The sequence below is a fragment of the Sardina pilchardus genome, chromosome 13 (genome assembly GCF_963854185.1).
Source record: "Sardina pilchardus chromosome 13, fSarPil1.1, whole genome shotgun sequence".
NCBI lineage: Eukaryota > Metazoa > Chordata > Actinopteri > Clupeiformes > Clupeidae > Sardina > Sardina pilchardus.
In genome coordinates, this window is record NC_085006.1 from 14548899 (window position 1) to 14560004 (window position 11106).

Here is an 11106-nt window from a genome sequence, read left to right on the forward strand (position 1 = left end):
TCTGATGTTAATTCAGAACCTGTTTGACGGGGTTATCATTGACGGACTGGGTAATGCTAAACTTAAGTGTGTTATTGGAGAAGTGATTGTCATCAAAAGATCACAGTGAACCAGTGTAGAACAGGACACCTCAGCGAGTGCTCCAACCACAGAATTGTGAATAAATGTGTGTGTGGGCTGCAAAAGACTTTCAGAATTGAAATGGGGCCTCACCAGTATTACGTTTGGGAACCTCTGATTTCAGGCATCCAGGTGATGGTAAGTTCTTTGGACTGAAAAGCATAGAAAGATACAAAACAATGGGTACTATGATGGGTTGTTATGCTCCATCGTTTCACTGCCTTGGGATTTCTTTAATCTGTAATTAGAGAGGCTGAAAAGCCCCAGTTAAGAAAATTTGGGGAGGGAGAATTGCAGGGAGAGGTAAATTATTATATATCCCCTCATATGTCTGGTGCCCTTTTAACAGCCAGATCTTTAGCCAGGGCTTATAGTCCTACTGGTACTTACCCACCATTAGGTAACTAGCTAGAGGTAGAAGTGCTATTCAGTTGAAGGGAGAGGAAAACAATTTTCCCATTGTAGCTCTACTATACCTTCTGGATTTATGATATCAGTGTGTGTTTGATAATGGTTAATCATGAACAGACTAGGGTGGAAAAAAAAACCTGAAATGGTGTTTCTATAGTTTGTTCATGATTAAGCATTAACTACCATGCATCTTTGAAAGGTCAAAACAGGCCCAGATCCCACTCCCACGTGTGAAGGGATATGACATAATGATGTAGTACCTTGTCTCTGGGAATAGAATCTGATTGTCTGTGTAGTGCAGAAAAGGGAACTTGTACAGACCTCTTTTAGAGTGTCATAAAATAATTTAAAATAATTTGTGGAGTTCTCTCTGACATGTATCTGTGCCAGTTGAAGCCATAGCAGTGTTGAGCAACATGCATGTGTCGGGAGTTTCCCCGTGGCACAAGGCCAATGTCTTTCCAGTGTTGGTCAACCATGTTTGTGGTTTGAGACATTGCAGCTGTCAACAGATGGAAAATGCCTCAATCTGTGTGGGAGAAAGGTGGGAAATACATAGGGGGGATTTGCCCCTCGTGATGGTCTACTCACTCATTAAACGGAAAGTCATGACAGAAACCTATACATACAGTACTACCAGTTAACTGCTTCTTCAGTTGAACTGTAAACAATGAGGGCCACGTCAATCAATTGTGAAACAAGTGTCAAATGTCAAATAAATACTTTTGACACTTTGCATTTTGTAATGAAAGGCTCCATTGTTTCAAATCAGGTTTATCACCCTGGTAAAATTAATTAGGTCAAGATCAAGGTGTCGGTAAGCCAAAGGGAAAAGATCACTTCAGCATTGAAAGTGTTCAAACAACACACACGTAGAATGTGATGGCCAAAGCACATGATCTACAAAGTATAGTCTAACCACGAGGCAGTGAGAAACGTTCAAGATAACAGATATGAGAAAATCCACTCTTCCTTTTTATAAAACTACTTCGTCTTTGGGTAGTACAGGTTATTGCCATTACCACAACATTTGACTCCGTTGGCTAGGCCTTTGCTTGACTGATATTTATCCAAAACAATACAGATTCACCGCAGCAGGAATCAAACTTGGGCTAACCAGACGATGATGATACAACTGCTCCACCATGTCCTCATTTCTGGAGGTCAACAGTGCATCTCTTTGTGTTAAAGGCCAGACCTTTCCACAATTATGACAAATAATTTCAGCCCATGTCATCAAATCCAATAATGAATAACTTAATAATGAATGAAAGTGAATGGGAATGCAGTCTATACAACAGTTTTAATGTTAACCAAAAGACACACAGGACACACTTAGATGTAAAACATTAATGGTCCACATAACTAAAACATCTATACTGACAGAAAATGCTAGCACAAAATTCACTCAGCCAAAGATAAGGTTGTTGTTTTACAGTAAGAAATATGGGAAATGTATTCTGTGGTCCGTGTGGTCCATCCCTTCGATAACTACTGCACTAATAATAGTATGAACATCTTCATTTTCTCCCACTTGTGGCAGTGGCACAGTAGGGCTTTTATTTTAATGTAACATTTTAATTTCGTCAACCAGAATATGTACAAAATGTCTGGACCCTCAGCAATGAAAATATCAACAAGGAAATTAAGGACATATTTGACAAGGAAAACAAGACCATACCTTTTTCTCGATACATTGGTCCTGACTGGCCAACCATTTACGTACTAACTGTCCATTTAGCCGTACAGATAATCAGTGTTTGTCAGTGTAGCAGCCGAGGACTTACAATAATGCATAGCATGCTATTCACAAAGTTCAGGACGGACAGTGATACTGGGTTCGCCAGCGATACCCGACTAAGAGCAACACTCATTTCCTCTCCAAGGCCTTAATGTCTGAAACATCTTAACTCTGGAAAAGGGACCTAAGTGATGCAATGACCTGTGAGGGATAGACCGGGGGGGAGGGTTCAGACGTCACCCTCTTTTTCCGTCTTCACCTGAGGAAGACTGTGATTGTCCATAGCAAGGCCCTGATCAATCAAATCAAGAACAGAGGGGGGAAAAGCATGATGGCCACCACTGACCATCTGACTGAACTGCATGTCGGTGTAAATACTCATGTTCATTGCGGACTGATCCTCCATAGGAAAGTTCTCTCTAAAGTCAGAGTTAGAGTTTTCGTCCTGGTTGGCCACAGGCAAGCCAAAGCTACCGTTGTTATCTTCAAGCATCTGTATGATTGAAGACAGCATGTTCATGGTGTCTGTATCCAGAGTCTCTGTGGGTACTTCTTGCTTCAGCTCGTCAATAGCATACATGTCTCCCAGGCCCTGAAGAGGCTGGATTGGTAGGTCTTCTTGAGATGCGGCCACCATGCCAACGGCGCTCTCCGGGGGATAGGAGAAGGAGTCAAAGGCACGAAGTAAAGCAGGCTCTGCCATCACAGTCTCTGCTGTAGTGCAAGAGGGAGTGGTATTGTTATTAGTAGTAGTAGTAGTAGTAGTAAAAGTAGGAGTAGCAGCAATATGGGCAGTTGTGGCAGAAGAAATAGTAAGACAAGTCTGGTATTTTGTTAACAACACTGGACATCTAAATGAAGGAGGTACTATGTTACCTCTCGCATTGCACCCATCAGTGAACTTGATGTCAGGCTTGATTTTTCTTTTGCGATTTACCCCATAAGGATCTGAAACACACACACACACACAAAAAACAAAGACACCATGAATATCAAATAAAACATTCAGTTGAGCTCAAGTCATTTAGTCTCCGTCCAGTAGCTCCTCATCACATGGATCAGCTTAGTCATGAAAACAGGAACAATTACGCATTGGTAAGGAACTATGTGGTGGAACCAGGTCAAAAGGTGGAGCCCAACTGCCACTAGTCATTCCTGCCACTGTCTCTCCACAAGCATTAAGTGCTGACCACCAGAACTGGAAGAGGAAATCAGCAGGCAGACTTTTAGTTTCAGGACTGTGTTCATAAATAACCTCTGATTCATCTGAGAACAACTTACAAATGCATTACCACAGGCTCACATAACGGCCGTCACACGCTGCCGCCATTTATGGCGGGTGACCGGCAAAATGGAATAGAATCTATTGAAATGAATGGGCAATGCATATGGCAGTAGCCTGGCTAGCGCCTACCACTTCTCAAATGAGACGTGGTCTGGCAACAAGACGTTCATTTTCTCGTATTTGAAAAAAATGCCCAGATCCGTTCATTGGGCGCCACGGATGTCTATCAAATGTGTTTGTGCATAGCTCATCATCGTCTTGCTTTCCCCCCTGTTCTGTTATTGGTCCCCTATCTCAGGCAAGAATTAGGGTGGTAGTTTCCAGACTGCCTTAGCAGCGTGAATGAAATCACTGCGCAAAGCAGGATGGGAACACCCAGGCTATACGGCATCGCTCTAATCGGCCCCTTTCTATTTTTCAAGGCGATTTTGATACATCACAATAGGAAACAGCTGTTTGGTCAGTGTATCTCCACTGAATCGATAGGTGATTGTGTCGCCAGCAGTGTGCATAATGAAGTGATTAACAGAATTTCACCGTTGCGTTCGACTGTCACATTGCCGGCCGTGTGTTACAGCCATAAGGCTGGACATATTCAATTTAGCACTGAGAGGTGAAAACGATGGCAAATAATATGCGTTGCTGACCTGGATTATGTGCCGTGTAGGTGAACTTGACAGGTTCGCTGTCCATGCGGTCTGACAGCCGCCGGAGGAAAACGTTGACCTCCACCTCCTCATAGATGTCCTGGTCCTGATATGGGGGCGACTTGAAGACGATGGCGATCTGTCGGTGGACGTCTGTCTGTGCAAACTCAGCCTTGGCCTCCCACGATCCCCGGCCAAAGATGATTTCGATGTCATCTGAGCGTGAGTTTTCAAAATACGTTTTGATGAAAAGAGGTGACACAAGACTACTTATATACTGCCAACAACCTAAAACTTCATACAGAATTGTGTGTCAGCTTTGCTCCCTACCATTCATTGTGTTATAACTATGTAACGTCTACGATATCTGTACGATATGAACTGGATGTAACAGAGTAAAAAACAAACCTTTTTGGACTTTGTCACACAACATGTAAATCTCAGTTTTCCCTGTGCATGGCCCCTTAATGACATTCAGTCGAGTTATTTTCAGCTCTGATGTTGTTGTAGCCTCTGTAAAGACACACACAAACACACACACACACACACACACGAGTTACAGAACCAAGATAATATAATAATAAGGCACTGAGGAAAAACATGCCTTTTGTCAGAACAATTCTCCTTTCACTTAATGGAAAGGGAAAGTGTGGTCTATTGTGCAGAATGCTCTTACTCTTGTCGAAAATGGGGTTGGAGACGATTGGGGACAGATGGATCCTCTCGCCATCCTCTCTCTCCAGCTCACATTGGAAACACAGTCGGACCACATTCATGTCCATATCTTCAATGCTCTTAGATTGGCCAGCTGTTACAGAATGAAAACAAACTATTCATCACTGGTGGGTCTACATTCCTTAAGCCTTAAGCATTCCTGAAGTATGTGTACGCATCTGAGGCGCATAAGTATTTCGGAGAGTAAAAATGATTTGCTCTGTAAACAATTTTGGGTGGAAACTCTCTAATCATGAGAAGAATTTTGACTTACTGTTAAATGGATCAATTTTTTGATCCCTTCTCTTCTTTAGGGAGAGATCAAGCTCTTTCCTACGCACACACTGAATGCCCAAATTGGCAAAACTATGAAGCAAAGAGAAATTCAGAAGATTAAAATACAGGGCAGGGCCATTCATAATTGTTTATAATTTTACATGTTCATACAGTATGTTCACATCCATAACAACAAACAAACACAAAGAGCACACCTGTGTCGGCGAGTGTTGTGTGGATTAAGGTGGATGACACAGATGCCATCGGAGCAGTCTTTCCCCACAAGGCAGTGGGGATGTGGGCGGTAAGGGATGTCCTTGGTGACGAGGGAAACAGTGACTATGACATTTTTCAAATCTTGAATTGGTCCTTGAATCTGAGAGGGAGCAAGAAAGTGAGAGAGGCAGACTGTAAGCGAAACCGAAACGAAAAACACAAACGTTGCCATCAACGGCAGGCAGGGTGGGACGTGTCAAATTTCAAAAGGTAATTCCCTTTCTCTGACCACAAAAAGGGGGTGTAGGCCTCTCCGAGAGCGCCTTCTCAGGAGCGCTACACCTCGCACCCAAACCACAGGGGGTGGGGGGAAACCCCAATCGTTTGGGACAGTGGGTACATTCCAGAAATGCCCTCGATCCAAAATATGCCATGATAACAACGACAACATTTGCACACGCCGATGCACATTGCAATTAAGGTATTAAGAGTCATGCTACCTAGAGTCAAGCTGTCATCACACCTGCATACAGGTGTATACAGCAGGGCTGTACGTTAACTTTTCTTTTTCATAGCACTGGTGCTACACAGGTTGATAGTTTTGTAACACAATCCACAACATCTCTAGTATTGGTACGTATACAAACATCTGATCTGTAGGCTACACTCTAGAAAACATTTTAAATAAGGTGTCACTGGTGCTAAGCTGGTAAACCATACATGCACAGACTGTTTTTTTTTTTGTGTTTTTTTTTTATCTTGAACTACAACTATGTAGCACTGTACAGCCCTGATACATCTGGCATAAACACTGATATTTTGGTTAACAGTACCATGTCATGTCTCATCAAAATATATGTAAGCAAAAAGTATTTCACTGTGTGTGTGTGTGTGTGTGTGTGTGTGTGTGTGTGTCATAAATAGGCAATCATATAACTTGTTTGTGAATTCTGTAATTGCTTTTACCCAAATATTTAATAAAATAAATGATGCATATTCAACTACTTCAGGTCTGTGTGACTTGCTGGTGAACAGTGACATTTCTGCTGACTTTTCTTGCTGTTCTTGCTGAGTTGTCTTTCTTTCGAAAGGATGCTTCTAAAAAACTGACTTTAGGGTGCCTGAGAACACTGGTATTTGATGACACAGACAAGCCTGCAGACATAGGGGAGTTTTCTAGTCTAGCTTCAATAATGGTTCCCCACTTCCCTGCATGTCAGTAAGCCTCTGAGATGGTTTGGGACTGACCTCAATGGCAGGTAGGGTCTTGTTGGTCTCGTTGCTGCTTGTGCCAAGGATGCTGCCAGCGGACCGTCCCTCGCACTCGTAGCGGAACCTCATGCCCCTCTCTTTGGGCTGCTCCGTCACCACCAGCTGCGGCTTGTCCAGAAGGCGCTCCAGCGGCTCTGTGTCCGAGCGGGCCGCCCGCTGCACCGCCGCTGCCCCTCCACGCCCACACCCGGACCGGGGGGCCGCTCCCCTAGAACTCCTCATGTGAGGGTGCACTGGGGTCGGGACTTCAGGAAAGGTCCGCAGGGGCTGACAAATGAAAAGAAGATTGACTGTTAAAGTGAAGTCTAGAAGCATTGGACCAGTTCAAAACTTACTGGTTCAGTAAATTAGTGGAATGGAATCATGACAGTACACGGCTTCCTCTTCATCATTTCCCCCAGTCCAAGAATCAGTGTTTGTTTGGTCAATCAGCTAGCAACAGCAAAACCACAGAATACAAAGCAAGTACACAACAAAGAAAAGTTTTTAAAGTATCTTACAAAGTGCTGCACGTGCTGGCTGACAACAACTTGTCAGTGAAAACAAGAGGGATCTCAACTTGGCTGAAGAATCATAAAAGACGCTTGTAGAAGCAATCAAATTTAGTTCCAACAATTTCAGGAACTTAAAATAAACTGCGTAACTTATCAAAACAAAGACAGCTTTCAAACACGTTAAATATGAAATGGGAACGACTACACAAAGGGTAGTTTGTGGGCGGAAGCATAGCACTGAAACAGGAAGATGGTGTTCAGAAAAAAGTAAAGCAAAGAGAGTAAACCAATAGGAACGCTAGAAAGTGACGCTGCTGAGCCAAGGCAGCGCAACACACTTGTACTTCCTTAGTATTGGTTGCTATGTGTAGGCTACTTACAATGTTCTAAAACCAATATTTGCAATCACTTTAGTGGTAAATATATTGTCAAAAAATATGCAAACTGACTCCAGAACTGCGTGGCAGCATGAACAGGAAAGGTGTGGGCCAGGAATGTAGATATTACATCGATCCGCTTTCTTTTTCCTATTTTGAACCCCTTTTGTGTTCGATTTCTCATTCATGAAAACCATGATGAAACCCTACGTTTGATTGATTTTGATGCCAAGGTCGCCAATGTATTTTTTTTTTTTTAAGAAAAGCTACGCAGTGCACGTTAAAAAATACTGAAAGCGAAACTTTCAGAGCAGCCAAAAGCATTCATGCATAACGGTAATGCTTCGATCTCGTATTGCATCCAATAAAAGCTTTAAGATATTACTGCAGAGATCACAGTAAATGTATAGCCATAACGTGTTAGTACCAAGTTACACATCTATTATTAGCATTTAAACTGAATAAAAAGTGTAATAAACATCGCCTACCGCCTAGGGCCAACCAAGTAACTGCTGTGTAGATAGCAACGTCGAAAAGATACACAGACAATTAAATATAACGATGAATAAAGTAAACTACTGAGGAGGTGCATGAATCACCTGGGAGGCAGTACCCCTGGACACTAGCACTGGGTTCCTTTTGGGACTTGTAAGTTCTTGCAATGTCCTACTGTCAGAATCGGGGTCGGGAGGAGGGGGAGGAGGCCCAGGTAGCACGAACGGTCTAGGCGATGTGTCCTCCACGATATACTCCTGGATTATGTCTGTGTACAGAAAAGAAACACATTAGAGACAGAGACAGGCTCATATCACATTAACTTTGACGTACTAGGCTATGAGCTCATGGAGTCTGTGAAAGTGTCAAACTCACCAAGGTCGATATCTATGAAGGAGAAGAAAAAAGTAAACAGAACAGAGATTAAGCACTGCAGTTTGATGAGGCTGAACTGTTAGAAAACAAAACGGGACTAAGATACGAAAATTAGACTAGATAGTATCCCAGGTGTCCGTATATGACCTTAAAATGATGGAGGCTACGTTGCGGTGCAACGTATCATCAAAACGAAAGCTAAGCGCCAAACCAAACTCGAATTAAGGATCCTGAATGGCGTCATATTGTCATAGTGCTAACTACTAGAGGTTTTGTTCATTTAGCCTTCGATTTCAAATAGTTACCCTAACCAATTCCTCTCGGTATATTCTGTTGGACCTAACAGCACACTGTAAATAATTCCGAGTCGACTGTGGGCGACTGCCTCAAAATAATGTTAGCCTCTAACATAAATTAGCCATTAACTAACGCTAACATTAGCTAAGTCAAAAATATCAACATACCTGTGCCCCCGCGCGTTCCGTTATGGACACTCATGTTTGTCATGATAGAAAGATCCAGATTTGTGATGGTTTCCAAACTCTCTCACTGGAGTGTGCTCATTTGACCTGAAACTCTAACTTAACGTGTGACGTTAGCTAGAGTTATTCTTTAATGGCCTCTTGCGCTCCACGAATCCACGTTGTCCGCGTTCTACCACGTCCTTGATTTTCACTGCAACCGTTTCAAGGAAACACCACGGTTTAGCGTAATGGCCACTATTACCACTCCTCTGTTTACTTGCTGAAAGATATCAGCTCCTCATGTTCAATTATTTGGAGAGATCTATTTTGCTGATGGAAATCCCCGAGCGTCACATGTTGGGAAAACCCCCCAGACGTAACCATGACAACGCACTAACACCTGAAAGGACTACCTTGAAAACCACCTCAGAACTGTCAACCCATGCACCGACAAACCATGTGAATATTAAAAAATATAACTGTTGCTGAGGTTTTCACCAGATAACCTGTTACCTCCAAACAAGTGCCTCCAACATTCTTTCAGCATTTCTTGCCATTGCATCACCCTGTTCAGTGCTGTGAGGTCACATAACTACAAATTATCTAGCTCGGATCTGAACACTGATTTCGAGATAAGAAGGATTATAGAAACAACAATGAAATGCAATTTCCATTTACAGTGTTCATGTGAGCAAAACTATTTCGCAGTCACCCTTTTCTGAGCCACAGAATTAGAAAACATTTTTAATTCACTAGTCCGAATCAGGTCCGAATCAACAGACGGTCTGGTCCGCCTCAATGTAATTTCTAAAATCATGATGAACGATACATTCTATCCCAATCCAATCAGAACGCCCGTGTAGTTCCATTTTTAATTCTACAATCACGCCCCCTAGAGGAATCTGAAGGACGTTTGATAAATCCTTTGCATTTGCACACAACTAATTTTTGATTATACAACATATAGTCATTACAATTATCATTTACGTGTTTCAGAGAATTACACATTTCGCAATCCCAACCACACAGGACACCAGCAATTTGTGAAGCAGCAAGGAGTTCTGGACTTAAACTGGCATGCTAAACTACATACATGAGCCCTACTTGGAATAGGGCACTGTAGTCTTTGAACCATACAGTTGGCACTTCCAAAGCGGATTACCGCATACAGTGGCCGTGCCTAGGTGGCATCTGTGCTACGCAACTGTTGGCACGCGGTCAGTACCAACAGCACTGTTGTTTACGTGTGCTACTGAATTGGAGTTTCATTACCCCTTTAATAGTTACCAATATAACGTACACCCAAAAAAAGTCCTCATAAATTCCATTAAAGATTTAATCCCATACAATGTCTGACTCTTTTCATGGAGACCAAATTTCGTGACAATGAGACATGCAAATAAAGACAAATGCCCATTACATTTTAAACTGCACTTATGCTTTACTATAAACATGAGTGATCAAACTTTAATGTACCAAAATAAAAGCTCCATCAATTCATAATTACGGCACCAAAATAAAACCAAGACAAAACAAGCGGTTTGTCTCATATACACCTGATGGTGGGTGGTGAACTTTTTCCAACCCTCATGATACTTAACAATGTGGCTGTTCTGTTATCGGTCAACATGGTCCTGCAATGGAGTGTGAACATATGGAGGAACATTTCAAAATCAAAATTCCTGGTCAATGAAACTGACATATCAACTATTGCTAGACAATTTTGACATCAATGCAATTAAGTTTACAAGCTGAGATTCTGTACACTTTTCAGAACATTAAAAAAGTGACCAAAAAAAGAAAAAAAATCATGTTATCATTATTAATAATATTAATATATATTAATACCTACAAGGCTGTTATTTTTTTTTTTGTTGTTCAAGTCTGGAACATCAACCATTTTGTTTTAAAAATGAGGGTAGTCACAATCTTCTGCGAGCAACATTTGGATCAGGTCAGTTAGTGCATCACAGCACAGGAGCCTGTCCCCCACCCGCTTCGCCTCATGCATCTCTCCCCAGTACCCCACAACACAGCGCTCACACATGGAATGGAGGAAAAAAAGAAATCACAAGGAATCCACATAAAAATAGCAAAGTTGCTTGACGCTTTGTATTTTCTGCAAGGTTTTTTTTCCTCTATAATTTGCTGATATGTACTGCGATCACCCCATGTTCCCCATCTCAAATGGGCTAGGTTCCATTAGTTACCCCAACCCC

At 42.2% G+C, this 11106-nt stretch overlaps 1 protein-coding gene across 2 annotated transcripts; it reads right to left on the reverse strand.

The window, feature by feature from the left end:
• Positions 1–1815: 1815 nt before the first annotated feature.
• relb (v-rel avian reticuloendotheliosis viral oncogene homolog B) lies at positions 1816–9353 on the reverse strand. 2 transcript variants are annotated; one of them, XM_062552807.1, is made up of 11 exons: positions 8888–9353; positions 8424–8435; positions 8153–8316; positions 6659–6949; positions 5410–5570; positions 5193–5284; positions 4881–5012; positions 4613–4717; positions 4205–4420; positions 3149–3220; positions 1816–2986 (listed from the first exon to the last, which is right to left on the reverse strand). In XM_062552807.1, the coding sequence occupies exons 1-11, from the start codon at positions 8928–8930 to the stop codon at positions 2502–2504; spliced, it is 1773 nt and encodes a 590-aa protein (XP_062408791.1). In that variant the 5' UTR covers positions 8931–9353; the 3' UTR covers positions 1816–2501. The 2 variants fall into 2 exon arrangements, with proteins under 2 accessions (XP_062408791.1, XP_062408792.1); XM_062552808.1 differs by lacking the exons at positions 8153–8316; positions 8424–8435; positions 8888–9353 and adding an exon at positions 7183–7434.
• Between the last annotated feature and the right edge of the window lie 1753 nt (positions 9354–11106).

What these genes read in the sequence shown, in the direction of transcription:
- relb (XM_062552807.1), bottom strand. Translation starts at nt 8,930, where the DNA reads ATGACAAACATGAGTGTCCATAACGGAACGCGCGGGGGCACAG. An exon ending in CAACCCCATTTTCGACAAGA is followed by an intron (nt 4,718 to 4,880) that starts GTAAGAGCATTC and finishes GTGTCTTTACAG; the next exon opens with AGGCTACAACAACATCAGAG. An exon ending in GTGTGACAAAGTCCAAAAAG is followed by an intron (nt 4,421 to 4,612) that starts GTTTGTTTTTTA and finishes ACTCACGCTCAG; the next exon opens with ATGACATCGAAATCATCTTT.